Source organism: Myxocyprinus asiaticus, chromosome 3 (genome assembly GCF_019703515.2).
Source record: "Myxocyprinus asiaticus isolate MX2 ecotype Aquarium Trade chromosome 3, UBuf_Myxa_2, whole genome shotgun sequence".
Taxonomy (NCBI): Eukaryota; Metazoa; Chordata; class Actinopteri; order Cypriniformes; family Catostomidae; genus Myxocyprinus; species Myxocyprinus asiaticus.
This window is the reverse complement of record NC_059346.1, coordinates 31,154,136-31,172,375: the sequence shown is the minus strand read 5'-3', so window position 1 is coordinate 31,172,375 and position 18,240 is coordinate 31,154,136. Positions and strand designations below refer to the sequence as shown.

The 18,240-nt window shown below is 37.9% G+C and overlaps 1 protein-coding gene across 1 annotated transcript; it reads right to left on the bottom strand.

Annotated features, from left to right (window-relative positions):
* Positions 1 to 3,689: 3,689 nt before the first annotated feature.
* Positions 3,690 to 17,311, bottom strand: yipf6 (Yip1 domain family, member 6). The gene is made up of 7 exons (XM_051670963.1): positions 17,242 to 17,311; positions 14,888 to 15,016; positions 9,216 to 9,294; positions 8,991 to 9,033; positions 7,452 to 7,577; positions 7,091 to 7,248; positions 3,690 to 6,611 (listed from the first exon to the last, which is right to left on the bottom strand). The coding sequence occupies exons 1-7, from the start codon at positions 17,272 to 17,274 to the stop codon at positions 6,490 to 6,492; spliced, it is 690 nt and encodes a 229-aa protein (XP_051526923.1). The 5' UTR covers positions 17,275 to 17,311; the 3' UTR covers positions 3,690 to 6,489.
* Positions 17,312 to 18,240: the final 929 nt, after the last annotated feature.

Below are 18,240 nucleotides of genomic sequence, written 5' to 3'. Positions count from 1 at the left end.
CTTGTTAGTGATGAGAATAAGCACTTACCACAGAAATACTGGATATAGCACATGAAGCAAGTGGATTTTGATTGACTGCTGTGATAGAGCCACAATGTCCAGTGGTGTTATTTTAGTCTTGAGACCAGGTGAAAAAGATCTCTTACTCAATTGGACCACAGTGCACTGCCATCCTCCTCTAAATGGTTGATATTTTAGAAATAAAGACAGAAAAAGAGGGGAGGAAAGGCTTGGAGTCTGAAGACTTTGTAATGATCATGTTGAAGATTTGGAGCAGCTGCTCTGAGGTCCCCAGCATCAATTATTACTATTTTATTAATGTAATAAAAAAAGAGTCTCTCTCTCTCTCTCTCTCATTCTCTCTCACTAGGGTTATTTTAGTTTTGAATTTTGAATTTAGTTTCTATTTCTATTTTAGTTTGTCCTTTCAGTTTAGTTTTTATCAGTATTCTCTCTATGATGTTAGTTTTTGTTTACTTTTCTGCAAAAAGTTAATGCCTTAACTGATATAATTTTAGGATTTTTAACACCATAAAATTTCTCAGGGCTGTATAGTGTTATCACCTGGTTGTAAAGGTTAGCCAAAAAAAAAAAAAAAAAAACACTTTTGCAAAACACCTGTTTGTCACTATGCACTGAAAACTTTTCCTGATCCATGAGGTCATTGCATGCAATGTCTAAAGGTTGATTTTGAGATATTTTATCTAACATTTAACAACGTTTAAAATGTTACAAATTTACATAGCTAATGAGAATCCCTGAAATTATAATATTTATTTTGAGTTATAATGTTTTAGTTTCAGTTTTGTTCAAGGCAATTATATAAAAGGTTTTTCCAATACTGTCCAATAAGTTAAAGTATAGTAGATTCTGGGTAAAAAGCCCCCCTTGGGCTAAAGGCCCCCCATAAAAAGACCCACTCTCTCTCTCGCTGAAGAAGAAGCCTTTATTTTTTTGTCACATATTATACTTTTTGAACATATACAGTGAAATTCTTTTTTCTTTCTTTTTTTTTTTTTTTCACATATCCCAGCTAAGCTTGGGTCAGAGTGCAGGATCAGCCATGATACAGCACCCCTGGAGAAGATAGGGTCAAGGGCCTTGCTCAAGGGCCCAACAGTGGCATCTTGGCGGTGCTGGGGCTTGAACCCCCGACCTTCTGGTCAGTAACCCAGAGCCTCAACCACTCTGTTTGTGTGTGTGCTCTGTTTGTTGCCTGTAAGATGCATTTTGGGTGATCCAATCACAAGTGGACAGGCACCATAGCCATACCTGATCATATGCGTCTCTTGATTTGCGTGCTGATTTTGAGTGAAGGGCGATTTCATAACTTCATACATCAATCATTATGTCAGTGTGTTAAAATAAAGTGCAAAAAAGTATAAGAACAAAAAGAAAGCCCCAAAAAAGTGGCGTATCCTTTTTGTTAGTTGTACTTTTATTTAATCTAAGCACATACATGAAGTTTAGAGCAGAATACTTTATATTAACAGAATATTTTAGTGGAGTACCTGTATTACTTGAGATTCAGATGTGTGCTTTTCATCTGTGTCACTTTATGTTGATATCAGGCACACTGAAAAGCTTCCGTGAGCTTGTACATGTATATGTACAGTATTTGCTCTCACTGGCCTCATCAGACTCGCTTGTGGGGTCAAAAATCTATTATATATCCACGGTCATGTATATACCATTATTGATGCTAAGCGCCTGAATGTTTTATCTGTCACTATAGAAGTATAACGTATAAAAATAGACCATGACGGAAATTTGGCAACTCAGTCCATCAGAGTGATGGAAAAAGATTTTTAGAAATGTTATGAAACGCCAAATGTGATTGAAATTAAGGGAATTTTGCACCCTTTTCTGAAGTGGTCATTTTGAATAAGCATTATCTTAATTTGTTACTCAAAAAAAGCATCTTGCTGTCTTTAAAGTATTTACATGAGTTAAAAAACATTTTTTTACCTATAACTATTGCTCCTATATCTACACTATATCACTAACATTTTATAATTTTTTTCTTATTATTTTTGTTAGTTTCATTACGTATTTTAGTTTAGTTTCATTTTTTTTTTTAATTTTGGTAAAAATTTTAATAAAATTATTTTGAAACAAATAAATTAAAATATTATTTAACAATGAGTACATACTTTCTCTCTCGTTCTCTCTCCACGGCCGGATCAGATACCAGCACTGGAGCGTCCCATCATGGCCTTAAGATGCCTTTTGAAAAGGTGTGCTTTCTGATGTTTCGCGATCTTCTAGAAACATTGGAGTGCTCCGGGGTGCCTCTGCAGCAGCCTAGAGCTGGACCTCAAGAGTGTCTGGACAATGATCATCCCTTCTGACCGCTCTGGTAATTGCACTCCCAAAACTTGAACATAAGAGCCAACCTTGTTACAACAGACCTCAGCACTCCACTTGTACTACTATGCCTGTGATAGGATAGTTCTCTTCTGCTCTGGAGTTTCTATGAACAGGTTCAGTTTGTTATTAATAATGTGGAAGGTTAACATGGGAGTCCCACCAATGAGAAACTTTAAAAAAAAAAAAAATGATGAAAAAAAAAAAAAGCAGTTACAGCAAAGATACCACACTAGCCCCTTTGTTTTTTGTAAAACTGTGACATCCTGTGGTGAATGTGTCAGAAGAAACATATCGTATAGTGTGGGGTGTTAAGGAAACCTTTTCATACTGTGTCAAGGCTTCGCTGCCCTACAAATGCAAAACGGCAACACTGCAACAAGGAAAAATGACTTGTATGATGCTGATAGGGGATTGCAGTACCTATAGTATCTAGTCCCTATATTACCTATACTGGAATTCCCTCATTTAACCTTTAAGTTACAGGTCGAGATTTTCAGTCACTACGTTATCACACCCTGTTATGCTTTACTGATTTTGTAAGCAGTCATTTAGCAGATGCCTTCATTCAAAGCAACTTACAGTACACTTTTTATAGAGACAGCCCCACTGGATCAACCTGAAGGTTAATGCTTTTATCACAATGGTCATCTTCACAGACACAATGGTGATGGCTCATGGATCTCTCCTTACAAGGATCAAACCTACAGCCTTTCAGTTACCAGCCCAGATCTGTAACCACTGTGCCATCACCATTTCACTTCAACTCAACCCTTACCTCCTCAAATGTATATAAAATGTTACAGCAGCTCAAATAATTTAAATTGTTGAGGAGAGGTGTCCTATTACGTTTCTAAGCACTTAATCTACGATTTATGAAAACAGGTGAAAAAAGCCTTATAGGGATGCAAGCCATATGTAGGAACTTTTGATTTGGACCAGTAAACAACCATCTAAAACTACCAGAACACCCTTGGAATTTAGCAATAGCCTGGAAATCACCCACAACACCGTAGTATCATGGCGGTGACTTTTGTATGGGGGAGCACTTTTCACATTTTTAGAAAATGTAGAAATCTAGTTGTTCTTGTTTTCCAATTTCTGGTCATACCATGATTACATCAATCTGTAATAAAATATTATAATATGTATTTATATAGGGCATTTCAAGACCTCAAAGTCGTTTCACAAAAGAATGAGAGCAAAGAAAGCAGACAGGGAGAGCAAGCAATACAAACCAAAGGAATAAAACAAAAGTTCAAACAGAGGGTGAAAAAAAAAAATAAATGTTCTATAAATACAAAACAAACACAGAAAAGATGTGGAAGAAAACAGCACTAGAGAGTCAGTTAAATATTTAAACAAAGTGCAAATAAATGAGTTTTCAATTGAGTTTCGAAGATCTGAAGAAATGAAATTTTACGGAGATGTTGTGGGAGGTTGTTCTAGAGTTTGTGAGTACTGACTATCTTTTCTTTTTCCTTCTTCTAGTTCTCTGAACTCCTCTTATTTTCTGTATATGACATCTCTAACTAAAAGCAGGCTGAGGAAACTTAAATGCCAAGCTAAGCAAATACGTCTGCCACAGATTAAAGCACCCACACACACACACTAATATTTAAACTATACTGATATTGACAGAAGCAGCAATTAAGGCCACCAGGAGATCAGACTTTTACTAAAAACAACTACAAGAACTATACCACAAAGGTATCATAGCAGATACACTAACAAAGAAGGAAATAATAATAATGATAGTTATCTCACACTTACACATCTTTTATTTAATCACCACACACACACCTCAGTAACACCTTGTGGTTCAGGTGCAATGCATTAGAAATTAAATTTAAAGCCTTTTTTTAGATGTAGAAGATGGAAAGTCTTTCTAATTTGAATTACTATCACACAGAGGCAAATTGAGAAGTGTGTGTGTGAGAATTTGACTGTGTGAGACAAAAAGTGTGTCTGTGTGACAGAGACAGGATAAAATTGTTTTTGTTTTTTTGTTTTTTGCCGAGAGAAACAAATATTGTAGAATATTGTATGCGGAAGAGAGACAGTGTGTTGAAGACTGACGTTGTGAGACTGACAGGAGATGGATATGCATATGCAGCATTTGTGTTCATGAGAGAAAGAGGCAAGAAAATAAGTGAAAGAATATGATTTAGAATTTCTTTTTTTTTAATGCCAGAACACTTTATTTATGGGTAATTGACAAATAAGGTTGTCAGAGTCGATAAAAATGTAAAATCTTTTAAAAATCTATTCTACAACATGTCAAAAAAATCTAAATGTAATCTTTGTGTCCATGTTTGTTTCATTAAAAAAAACAAAAAACATTTATAGTATTTTCTACTAAATAAGTGGTCAAGTGGTGTAACCATCATGTAAAAGGTATTAAAATACTTCCCTAGCACCTTGAATACACATGAGTTTACATAACTTATTAATTTTTTTCTCCTTCAGAATTTTTGAGTTATGAATATAAAGATGTTTTCTTATGGTTACCCCATTTGACCCGAAATAAATGTGCCTTTTTATAAAAATGTTGAAGTATCTTATATTTTATAATTAAATTTGATAATCTCAGGGTCTAAAGGAGTCCTCTCTGTTTTATGTTTTTTTTTTTTTCTTCTTCTTCTGGCTACCTGCAAGTTAGTTACACAGCTGACTTTGATTTGGACAAATTATTTTCAAATATTAATATTTTATTTGATTCTAACAAAAAATAGGCGCCACTTTACTGACCTTTATAGAGACAGAAACAGTGTTTCTCTCCCAAATTCAACCTACATATTTTAGTTTCCATGTACAAACAGAGACAGACAAATAAAAGGACAAAATAAAAGCATCTCTGCAGCACTCAGAAAGTTAATTTTTATTTAATTCTGGAATGTCTTAACTTAAATTCAGTTCCTGGAGGGCCATAGCCCTGCTCCAAAATGTCTCCTTGTAATCTTCAAGCACTCCTGGGGACCTTGATTAGCTGCTTCAGGTGATTTTAATTAGGGTTGGAGCTAAACTCTGCTGGACTGTGGCCCTCCAGGAACCGAGTTTAACACCCCTGGATACATTTAACAAAGCCCATACATAAATCATTCAGAACAAGGTAAACACCAAAGAAAAGAAACTTCAGCTATCTCCAGGTCTATTGTTGTGTGCAGTGCTGTGAGGGGAGTTGACCTCTTCTCTGCAAGGAAACACTTAACTGAATGTGGAGCCTGATAATATCTGAATAGCTTTCTAGGAGGATTTCACAGCTCCAGAGTCCTAACTTAGCTAACAGTCACACTGCTCAAACACACAAGCAATTACAATCACATATCTGTGCCTGAGTAAGCATATCCACACCGACATAGCTTTTTATGCACATAGCCATATCCGACACATAATAAAATATCCAGTCTCCATGCTAGGGGTGTGACTGTACCTGTAATAGAGGGGCACTAATGTTGTTCCTCACACATAACAAAACATTTACACACATCAAGTCTCACGTATTCTCTCTCTCTCACACACGTTGGTGCAGCTATCCATATGCAGACTGTCCATAGACATAATTTATACTGTACGAACTATAGATTCTATCTCCTAACCCTACCCCTAAACCTAACCCTCACAAAAAAACCTTCTGCATTTTTACATTTTCAAAAAAAAAACGCATAATTCAATATGTTTAAGTGATTTGAATTATGGGGACACTAGAAATGTCCTCAAACTACATTTATAGCATAATACCCTTGTAATTACCAGTTTGTAACCTAAAAAAAGGTACTCGGAAACCACCCAAATCCGCTCCCACACAAACACACACACGGCGTCAGCTTCTGTAGTGTGACAAACTATGAGTGGGCTGTTGTTAAATTAGTAGAAAATAATAATTAAATGTCCACCACTCCTCTTCTTTTGCAATTGAATGAGGAATGGGGAGGAGTGATGGCGAATCCAATGATCCCCTTACTCTCCTCTGTTTGTCCCTTTATAAGTCTTCAAAGTCAAAGTGCTCCACCACCTTTTAGTCTAGTTCAATCACTGGCCAGCTTTCAGATTGTCTCTTGGTGGTCTTAGTAAAGGGGGGAGTTAAAGTCTGTTGTGCAATTGCCGTAAGGTATATGTCTGCTAATGAGAAGGAGAAAATGTCAAAACCATCCAGCCAATCACAAAGTAGAACAGGAACACAGGATACACAACCAGAGCTTTCCTATTGGCCGGTTGACTGTCTGCAAGAAATGCTGTTGAGGCTGAGGATGAAACACACACACACACACAGTTATAGGCCAACTCTGATCTCAGTCTAAATCACACTGAAATCCCCAAATGACTGTGTGTGAAAAAAAGACAGTGAGTGTCATTGACAAAATTCCAGTGAAGCCTGCAAAAGTTTAATCTAACTGAAGTTTACAGAAAGACAAAGATAGATAGAGTGAGAGAGAGAGAGAGAGAAAGAAAGAGAGAGGAATCAGTACAAGCCTACATTGCCACCTAGTGGTCACTGCAGGCACTTCCTAAGGTACTTGTTGGCCAATAAGGTTCATCGGGTGCTCTAACGGACAAAATTCTTAAAATTTCAAACATAGTTTCTATAAACATCTAACCAAATAACTAAAATAACTTGATTGTTCAAATAACTTGAACAAATAGAAGTCATCTACATCTCAGGAGTCCTGGTCTTCTAGGATAGCTGAAAAAAAAAGAAAAAAAGATTTTGATTGGTCCTTACCAAACGTTGACCAGCCGAAGGATGCAGTGACAGCTATGAGACGGACAGCAAAACTGACGGCGCCTGAGCCCCCCAGCAGAACAATGCGGCAAACTATCATGGCCACAGTCAGAGGAAGAATACAGTATCCCAACACACACAGACTCTGGAAAAATGAGCTGTAAAAACAAAGAGTTAAGACAATGAAATGAGGAGTATGATATGATATATATGATATGGTTTGAACCTTGGTTACAGCATCTGAAAATACACACTTTCCCACATAAGTTGATGAGAAGTCTTACTGTTGAAAAATGTTCACATCCATGTTGTTTATCAACTACCCAATTAAATGTAAACGCAATTTGGACTGTTTACTCACATAGTTCCTCCCAAGAGTTTGGAGTTGAGGGTGATGATTACAGAACCGAACCAGATGATGACAAAGACCTCTGCAAACTGTGGCCTGCCATCTTCCTCACTGTCAGCTGATCCACCCTGTAACATTCTGGGATACACACAAACATCTTAGTGTTGCCAACTATATTAGATTCAAGGACTTGATATGAAAAGTGATTGCTGTATCTGATTCTCTGGAGTTAAATAATGATGTTAAGCTCAGTGTGAAAAGCCTGAATGTCTTTATAAATAAGCAGTTTTACATACATAACACATGAAACGAGGGTCATGATACACTAATCTACACTTTCTGAGATGTTTATAGATACATATTTGTTGCACATGGTGGATCACAATGTTAGCATTTGTTCATTTTAACTTTAGGAGGAAAATGGATATTGTAGGGATTTTTTTGCATTATATTTATCTTCCAGGTTTAAAATCAATATTGAGTCAACGTCACAAGATGTGAGTGTCTCATAATTATTCATGAGACTGCGTGGCCTTATCCAATGAGAAGGCACCATTTCATGATCATTCATGACACCACGCGACATCTTCCTAAAATTGGCTTCACACTAGCAGACTCCAAACAATTCGATTTTGGCTGACAGTTTTGTTTAAAAATATATGTTTAACAATTTTTTTATTTATTTATAGTGTAGGAGAACCCCTAGAAAAACGCTTATAGAAACACTATGGATTAAAATTACCGTTTTTCTATCAAGTTTGATCTGCTTTTCCAGTTCTCAGAGCCATTAACTCAGAAGGAAGTCTCGACGGTCAAGGGATAAATGACCTCCCGCTTGCAGACACTAATCCAAGCTCTGTCTTTCACCTACTGGCCGGCGATTGTGTAAATGAAGGTTACTCTTGAAAATCGCTGGAAAAATCCGCTAGAGTGACATTGACTTAAGATGAGCGATTCAAACTCTCAAGTGCTTCAGTAAGTGAGATACATTGTTAGTGTTTAATGTTCTGTTATATTGGGATTTAGAGGAGTTTCTGTCATGTTTAATTTTATTGGGAGGTTACCATTATGGAAAAAAGTGTTTAACTAATGGTTAGGCTGAGGTTGAGTACAAAACATCTGAAAAACCAGTGTGAAAAATCTGAAAATTGCTTTTCGCAGGAAGCAAATACTGAGGGATCATCAGTATAATGACTGATTGGGGATCTGTAAACTCTCTGCAGAACCATACTTGTCATACAGAACAAAATATATAAATAAAATGCTAATATGTTTGTTGCTAGCTAGCAAAAAGCTACAAAATTCAATAGTTATTTGAACAGATCAAATTTATGCTAGGTTAACTCAGTTCATTTAGGTTTTCGCTACACAAAGTATTTGAGTAGGGCCTACATTTTAATTTCATATCAAAGAAACTCATTTTCATTGTGTGAAACTAATGTCCACAACTGAATTACTTTAAACCAACAAAAAACATTTTGAAAAACATAACGTAAGTAGCTTTACCCTGCGGTGCTGAAACAGGGGGTTTCATGATCCTTTAATACTCACAAAGCCAGGGTGACACAGAGGAGGAGAGGTCCCCATAAGTCCCCTAAAAAGTGGAGAACACATACAAACTCCAATTTAGATGGGTTTCAACATGACAGTGGTAAATGAGCTTGTGGCACTTATGACTAATATGTAATTATAAATAGTATACATAAATTTCAACATGCTCTGTAATCTGTGATTATACATTATTCATGATTGATGAACTACGGATGAAGGACTCACAATCTCTGAGTAACGCAGAACTTTTCTTGGGGTACATCACATGAACAAACTTCTGCCCAACGGCTTTCAAATCCCTCAGCTGAGACCCAGAAACAACAAAGAGAGAGTAAGAACAATGTTTAAACTTAAACAACACTACTGTTAACTACATAGCTTTAAGACCAAATAAATATGTTACACTATGCGCATGGGGCTTACTGGTCTTTTATAATGGTTAAATGTTATGGGTTTTTAATGGCAGAAACCACTGTTAATGTCTATCTAGTAGGTATGCACCGATATGAAATTTCTGGGCCAATACAGATGACCGATAATTAAAAAAAAATAAAAATTAAACTTTAATTTTTAATCTTTTAACCTGGAGCTGCTAACTAACTAATTAAAAACTACTCATTTGAAAAATAGGTGTCATTTAAAAGTTTGGAAACTCTTAACTACAGCTATTAACTACAGCTATACAGAAATGTGCCTATATTGCAGATGTATGCTGATTTGAATAAGAAATCATTGACAATACACTTGCATAAATTGTGATGAGTCTTTACAGTAATCCTGATGAATCGCTTATAGACAGAATAATGAACTTCAAAGAGATGTAGCAATCCATTAAACCAAAATGAGGCGATTAACAGCAGGTAACGAAAATTAAACAACAAAAGACACAAGCCTCTAGTCTAGTCTCTGTACACATGGTGTAATATTTATGCAAGCGCTGGTTTGTGTGCGTTATGTATGTGCATAATGTGGACATGCATGTCTAATTCAAAGACGCTTATTAAAGCGCTCATCTGTAGCAGTTTCATTGTAGAACTTATGAAAGGTGATCACAATCATAATGTAAATAGGCAAACCATCATAAACATTGAATATTGATCGAGTTATAACTTTAGAAAAGTCTCAACTTGTAAAATACAACAAGCACATTAGTTTCAGTCACAAACTAGCGTTTTTAGCCATCAAGTCGCTCTGTGAGGATTACTTCATGTTTTATGCACCATGTTACATTGTGTTTTGGCTTGTTTTAATTGTGAACCTTTGCTATAAGTAACAATATGCTATTTTTCATATTCTGTTTATGTGTCATGAAATAATAAACGATAATAATTGCCCCCAATTACAAACAAACATGTTTTTCTTACGTTTTCTTCATGAAACAACCAGGCAATCAGAGATTCTCAGCTGCAAGCAAATAAACTAACAAATTATTGCCTAAATTATTGGCGGTAAATCCATTATCGCGCAATAATATTTTGATTTTCCCGGTTATCGGCCAATAATATATTGGCCGCCGATATACTGTGCATCCCTACTATCTAGCATATAACAGTATGTATAAACATGTATACACATAATAACATTTTATGGGAAAAAAAAAATTAAAAAAAATAATTAGACTTTTGAAAATTTAAGGAAAAGATGAATGTCAGAGGATGAACATTTACTTTACACAATATTTTCTCAATTCACTTAAATATATTTCAAAAAAGAAAATGTGTATCATCCATTGACAATATAGATATTTAATAGATTTTGAAAGTCACATAATGAAAACCTAGGATTTCCGTAAATTGGCCAAACAGGCTTCTTGACCCACTGTTGTTGATAATCTTTCAAAGGCTCAGATAATCAAAAAAAAAAATCAAATCACTTTATTGTCACACAGCCATATACACAAGTGCAATGGTGTGTGAAATTCTTGGGTGCAGTTCCGATCAACATAGCAGTCGTGACAGTGATGAGACATATACCAATTTACAATAACATCAAATTAACACAACGCAATTTAAACATCTGATATACACATAATTACACTCAACTTAAAACATCACATTAACACAACACACTTTAAGCATCTGTTATACACATAATTACACTCAACTTAAAACATCAAATTAACACAACACAATTTAAACATCTGTTATACATAATTACACAACTTAAACATCAAATTAACACAACACAATTTAAACATCTGTTATACATAATTACACAACTTAAAACATCACATTAACACAACACAATTTAAACATCTGTTATACACAATTACACTCAACAATATACAAATAATAACATACACTGTACAGTATACAATATGCTGTTTTTGTTTTTTACTATATAGATACTATATAGATACACATTATTCAATAAAAATTAAAAAATAAAAATATATAAAAAAGTGTATATATATATATATATATATATATAGAATGTACAGTATTGTACTGTATTGACATTCAGGCTGTCGGTTGATAGTCAGTTGTTAAGAGCGACATAATATAATAACAGTAATATAATTTATGACAGTCCGGTGTGAGATAAAAGAGGAATAAAGTGCAGGGCTGATGTATTTTGATCGTGGGAGATCAAGAGTTCAGAAGTCCGATTGCTTGGGGGAAGAAGCTGTCATGGAGTCGGCTGGTGCAGGCCCTGATGCTGCGATACCGCCTACCTGATGGTAGCAGTGAGAACAGCCCGTGGCTCGGGCGGCTGGAGTCTCTGATGATCCTCCGAGCTTTTTTCACACACCGCCTTGTATATATTTCCTGGAGGGAGGGAAGCTCACCTCTGATGATGTGTTTGGCAGTTCGCACCACCCTTTGCAGTGCTTTGCGGTTGTGGGCGGTGCTATTGCCGTACCAGGCGGAGATACAGCCAGTGCAGGTGTAGAACCGTGTGAGGATGTGGCGGTTCATTCCAAACTTCCTCAGCCGTCTCAGGAAGAAGAGGCGCTGATGAGCCTTCTTCACAACGACTTCAGTGTGGACGGACCATGTGAGTTCCTCAGTGATGTGGACACCCAGGAACTTGAAGCTGCTGACTCTCTCCACTGGTGCTCCATTGAGGGTGATGGGACTGTGTTCTCTGTCTTTTCTTCTGAAGTCCACCACAAGCTCCTTTGTCTTACTGACGTTGAGGGAGAGGTTGTGCTCCTGACACCAGTGTGTCAGAGTGTGCACCTCCTCACTGTAGGCTGTTTCATCATTGTCAGTGATCAGACCTACCACCGTCGTGTCATCAGCAAACTTAATGATGGCATTGGAGTTATGTGTTGCCACACAGTCATGTGTGTACAGGGAATACAGTAGTGGGCTGAGAACACAGCCCTGCGGGGCTCCAGTGTTGAGGGTCAGTGATGAGGAGATGTTGCTGCCTATTCTAACCACCTGGCGTCTGCTTGACAGGAAGTCCAGGATCCAGCTGCACAGCGAGCTGTTTAAGCCCAGAGCCCGGAGTTTCTCATCTAGCTTGGAGGGCACTATGGTGTTGAATGCTGAGCTGTAGTCTACAAACAACATTCTCACATAAGTGTTCTTTTTTTCCAGGTGGGAGAGAGCAGTGTGTATTGTAGATGCAATGGCATCATCAGTGGAGTGGTTGTTGCGGTATGCAAACTGCAGCAGGTCAAGATTGAGTGGTAATACAGAGCAGATGTAATCTCTGATTAGTCTCTCAAAACATTTGCTGATGATGGGGGTCAGAGCAACAGGACGCCAGTCATTTAAACACGTTACTTTTGATTGTTTTGGAACAGGCACGATGGTGGATGTTTTAAAGCATGTGGGGACTACAGACAAAGAGAGGGAAAGGTTGAAAATGTCCGTAAAAACACCAGCCAGCTGGTTCGCGCACGCTCTGATGACGCGGCCCGGAATGCCGTCTGGACCCGCGGCTTTGCGGATATTCACCCGTCGGAAGGATCAGGTTACATCCGCTACAGAGACGGAGAGTGAACTAACCTCTGTAGCTTCAGCCGCGGGAGCTCTCTCCGCGAGGGCGGTGTTATTTCCCTCGAAACGAGCATAAAAAGTATTTAGCTCATCCGGTAGAGAGGCAGCGGTGTTCATGGCGGAGTTTTTATTCCCTTTAAAGTCCGTGATGATGTTAATTCCCTGCCACATGCTTCTAGAGTTGGTGGTGTTAAACTGTCCTTCAATCTTGCTCCTGTACTGGCGTTTTGCTGTTTTGATAGTTTTTCGGAGGGCATAACTGGCTTGTTTATGCTCCTCCGCGTTCCCGGAATTAAAAGCGGAGGTCCGCACATTAAGTGCCGCGCGAACATCGCTATTGATCCACGGCTTCTGATTCGGATAGATTCGCACAGTTCTGGTCGGAATCACTTCCTCTACACACGTTCTGATGAAACACATTACGCTATCAGCGTAAAGCTCGATGTCGTCATCAGAGGCGGACCGGAACATCTCCCAGTCCGTGCGATCAAAACAGTCTTGTAGCGTAGAGTCTGATTGGTCCGACCAGCACTGGATCGTTCTGAGGGTGGGTGCTTCCTGTTTCAGTTTCTGCCTGTAAGCGGGCAGAAGCAGAATGGAAGAGTGGTCCGATTTGCCAAATGGTGGGCGGGGGAGGGATTTGTAGCCATCCCGGAACGGAGAGTAGCAATGGTCCAAAACCCGGTCCCCTCGTGTGTTGAAACTAATGTGCTGGTGATATTTTGGTGCGACTGATTTTAAACTGGCTTTATTAAAGTCCCCGGTCACAATGAACGCGGCCTCAGGGTGCGCGGTTTCCTGCTCACTTATACTCCCATACAGTTCCTTGAGTGCCCGGTCTGTGTCGGCTTGTGGGGGAATGTACACAGCAGTGATAATGACCGCTGTGAATTCCCTCGGTAGCCAGAATGGTCGACACAGAAGCATAAGAAATTCCAGATCAGGAGAACAGAAAGACTTTATGGAATGTACGTTCCTCTGATCACACCAGGATTTGTTGATCATAAAACATACACCACCTCCTCTAGTTTTACCTGAGAGGTCTTTCGCTCTGTCCGCTCGGAGCATGGAGAACCCCGCGGGTTCAATGGCTGAGTCTGGAATCTCCGCAGACATCCAAGTTTCCGTAAGGCAGATAATGCAGCAGTCCCTCGTCTCTCGTTGGAAAGAGATCCGCGCTTTCAGCTCGCAGAGCTTGTTATCCAGAGACTGAACATTTGCCAGTAGAATAGTGGGTAGCGGGGGTCGATTTGCACGGCGTCTTACTCTGATGAGAACGCCGGCTCTGTTTCCCCTTTTCCTCCTGCGTTTCCGCGGCCGTGCTGCCCCAGACAAAGGGCTCCGCTTGCGTGTTTGTAAACAGCGGGTCGGCATTGAGGAATGTGAAGTCCGGTTTTCGGTGTGAGATCGCTGAACCAATGTCCAAAAGTGTTTGTCTGTCGTAGACAATAAGGCAGACAACATCCAAGACAAAAAACATAAGAATTGTAAACAAAACAAACAAACCATTGCTATGTTGTGTCGGAGCTCGCAATGCAGCAGCCATACTCGGCGCCATCTTGAGTCCAAAAAGATAGGCAGCAAAAATACAATTTTGGCCTATCAGACATAAATCTGTTTAGTTGTTTGAAGTCTGAAACACATGACATCTGATTTTAACAAACATGATCCAAAAAAAAATGTGTGTGTTGCTTGAAATTGTCTTTTTCGCTGACTCTTTCACCATATAATGGCATTCACTATATAGTAAATAGTCACTGGGTGAACAAGGGAGCTTTTTTAGATTTAGACTACACTCTGTCTGAACAAACAGATCTGATTTCATCACTTGGCAAATTATATGGGCAAACAGTCTGTCTTATAGACTGGATAAAAAATAACAGCTGATTAATCATCCTGGCCATATTGATCTTTCGCTGCTGTGTAATGAAGGGATTCACTTACAATGGTGTCTTTGACTGGCTCATCCAAAGTCGAGAGATCATCATCTGCATTCTGTGAGCCCACTGGCACCGATATGTCCCCCTCCACTGGGATGTCCTCCGAGATTGAGATGTCAGACAAACCTGCGAACTGTGACATGAGGAAAGATGGTTTAAATCACAGTTATAACTATCTGGACAATCAAATCATTTGCATGTAATTCAGATGTCAGGGAATTGCTTCTGTCCACAAGTTCCCACTGCGTAATGCGTTTCAGAATTGTGCATAGTGATATTAGATGTTTGTCACACACATTAAAAGTACTACCATGCAGTAAATGGGGATTTAGAATTGATGTCCTAGTCATTTCACTTCAACTGAATTACCTCAGATAAACAGAGACAAATCACAGCATGACAGCGATCTGAAGGCTAAACCCAAGGCCAATTTCAGGACATAATGTACAGATTTTGCTCTTATGGAAAGAAATTGGTACTTTTATTCACCAAAGTGGCATTCGACTGATCACACTGTATAGTCAGGACATTAATAACATGAAAAATTACTATTACAATTTGAAAAAAAAAACAACAAATAAAAAATCAGAACTTCTTAAACTACTTCAAAGAGTTCTCACAAAAAAAATCCTCCATGTGCAGCAATGACAGCTTTGCAGATCCTTGGCATTCTAGCTGTCAGTTTGTCCAGATACTCAGGTGACATTTCACCCCACGCTTCCTGTAGCACTTGCCATAGATGTGGCTGTCTTGTCGGGCACTTCTCTCTCACCTTACAGTCTAGCTGATCCCACAAAAGCTCAGTGGGGTCAAGATCCATAACACTCTTTTCCAATTATCTGTTGTCCAATTTCTTTGCCCACTCAAACCTTTTCTTTTTCAAAAGTGGCTTTTTCTTTGCAGTTCTTCCCATAAGGCCTGCACCCCTGAGTCTTCTCTTTACTGTTGTAAGTGAAACTGGTGTTGAGCGGGTAGAATTAAATGAAGCTGTCAGCTGAGGACATGTGAGGCATCTATTTCTCAAACTAGAGACTCTGATGTACTTATCCTCTTGTTTAGTTGTACATCTTGATCTTCTACATCTCTTTCTGTCCTTGTTAGAGCCAGTTGTCTTTTGTCTTTGAAGACTGTAGTGTACACCTTTGCCAAAAAACTGGATTTCATACAATTTCAAGCATTGTATAGCCTTTATTCCTCAAAACAATGATTGACTGACAAGTTTCTAGAGAAAGATGTTTCTTTTTTGCCATTTTTGACCTAATATTGATCTTAAGACATGCCAGTCTATTGCATAATGTGGCAACTCAAAAACAAACACAAAGACAATGTTAAGCTTCATTTAATGAACCAAATAGCTTTCAGCTGTGTTTGATATAATGGCAAGTGATTTTCTAGTAACAAATCAGCAATTTAACATGATTACTCAAGGATAAGGTGTTGGAGTGATGGCTGCTGGAAATGGGGCCTGTCTAGATTTGAACAGAATTTACTTTTTTCAAATAGTGATGATGTTTTTTACATCGGTAATGTCTTGACTATATTTTGTGATCAGCTGAATGCCACTTTAGTGAATTAAAGTACTAATTTCCTTCCGAAAGAGCAAAATCTGTACATTATTCCAACTTTTTGGTCGCCAGTGTATTTGGAAGGGATAGCAAACTTTCATGATAAATTCTTCCAAACCCAGTGGAATGCACTAAAATCTTCATGTCGAAGTGCCAGAAGACCATAGAGAAACACATCGAACAACGAGAGAGCAAAAAATCACTATTAAACATATACAACAAATATGAAATATGAATATGTATATAAACGCATATCAAATATATATATCAAACAGCTATAACGTATAAAAAAATATATATCTCTGTTGTAAATTACAGTCACGCAATGAAGTCATGTCATAAACGCATTATGTAAAAATTCCTGCCCTATCAAAGTAAATATCTCCACATTTTAAAACTGATAAAAGAGAGCGCGTGACAGCAGTTTCAAACTGCAGATGTTCCACTAGCATTGTTTACATAGTTTGCTAGCATTGCGCTGTCAAATGCGTACTCCTTTTTCACACAGAAAATCTATCAATACAGACATTTAACACTGTTTAAAACTTCGTTTGAGGGAGTAAATGCTCTGGAATATGTTCTGATGAGCTGAGAAACGACCATCTGCCTGCATTACAGTACATGCTTAACAGATAGAGCAGCAGAGCTTTAGTGACAGATTTACACCTTCTCAAGCATCTACGCCATAAACACATGGTCGCTACTCATACAGACAAAAGCACAGACACGGTGGGAAAAGTTGATAGTGTTTTTAAAAATGTTAAACTGTTTAAAAGCGTGTTTTGTCTCTTACCAAAGGCTTGTTGGACTCCTCTACTCTCGCCATCTTTACACGGATACAGATACGTCATCAGATGTCTGACGTCAAAAACGCCAACAGGCCACTAAACAGATAATAATAATAACCTTTTTCACACTCCGGGTTTTGGAACGCGGAAGTAAACGTTTGCAGGGTAAACTTCGACAGTGGTGAATGGGAGATAACAGCAAATATTATTTTCACCTACCCATTTGTTTCAAGACCAAAAGTAAAAATCCACTATTACATTTTAATTACTTTCCAGAAGAAAATAAATAGAGAGCGGTGGATTAAGACAGCCAGATGGGAGAAAATGCCAAATTTACTGCCACTGTCTCAGCAGCTGTAATAGAAACCCCCTCGCAGCAATAGTAATTCGTTTTTTAAAACTAATTCCAGGGTAATATAACAAAAAGCATGATGTTATACATTTACACTCAATATTGTAAAAATGTATATTATAAAAAAATTGCGAGATTTACGCTGATGAATAAGGCGGAAACGCGTCATCACAGTCTGTGAAAAGGTCTATAAGATTTGATATTTAATCCCTAATCTAATTTTTGAAAAAAATGGGAGGTATCGCTTTTCTTTTGAAATGTAACTTTGAGATGAGTAAAATTCCAATTAAATTAAGTAATTTTCATAGACAGGTTCTACTCTCCTGGTTGCTTGTTTATAAACATAATTTTTCACCTAATAAAAGTATAATTTGGAATAACATGCACATAACATTTAAACACAAAACCTGATTTTTTTTTTCTTCCAGAAATGGGTGGACTATGACGTTATATTTGTTAGACAGTTATTTAATGAAAATGGGCACCTGTATACATAAGATTCCAATAATTCCTAAGGAATACAGTATAGTTTTTATGCTATTCCATCTGGTTTAATATGCCTGTTAAAAGGTAATTTGACTGAAGACATTGCCAATATTTTTAGACCTGATGTTATAAGTAATGGAGTTGATATTGCAGATAGGAGGTGGAA

Excerpts from the sequence above, each read along its gene's own strand:
- yipf6 (XM_051670963.1), bottom strand. The coding sequence starts at position 17,274 with ATGGCGAGAGTAGAGGAGTCCAACAAGCCTTTG. Across the intron at positions 9,034-9,215 it reads TTCTGCGTTACTCAGAGATT|GGGACTTATGGGGACCTCTC; the intron begins GTGAGTCCTTCA and ends TCCACTTTTTAG. Across the intron at positions 7,578-8,990 it reads CTCTGTGTCACCCTGGCTTT|AATGTTACAGGGTGGATCAG; the intron begins GTGAGTATTAAA and ends TGTGTATCCCAG.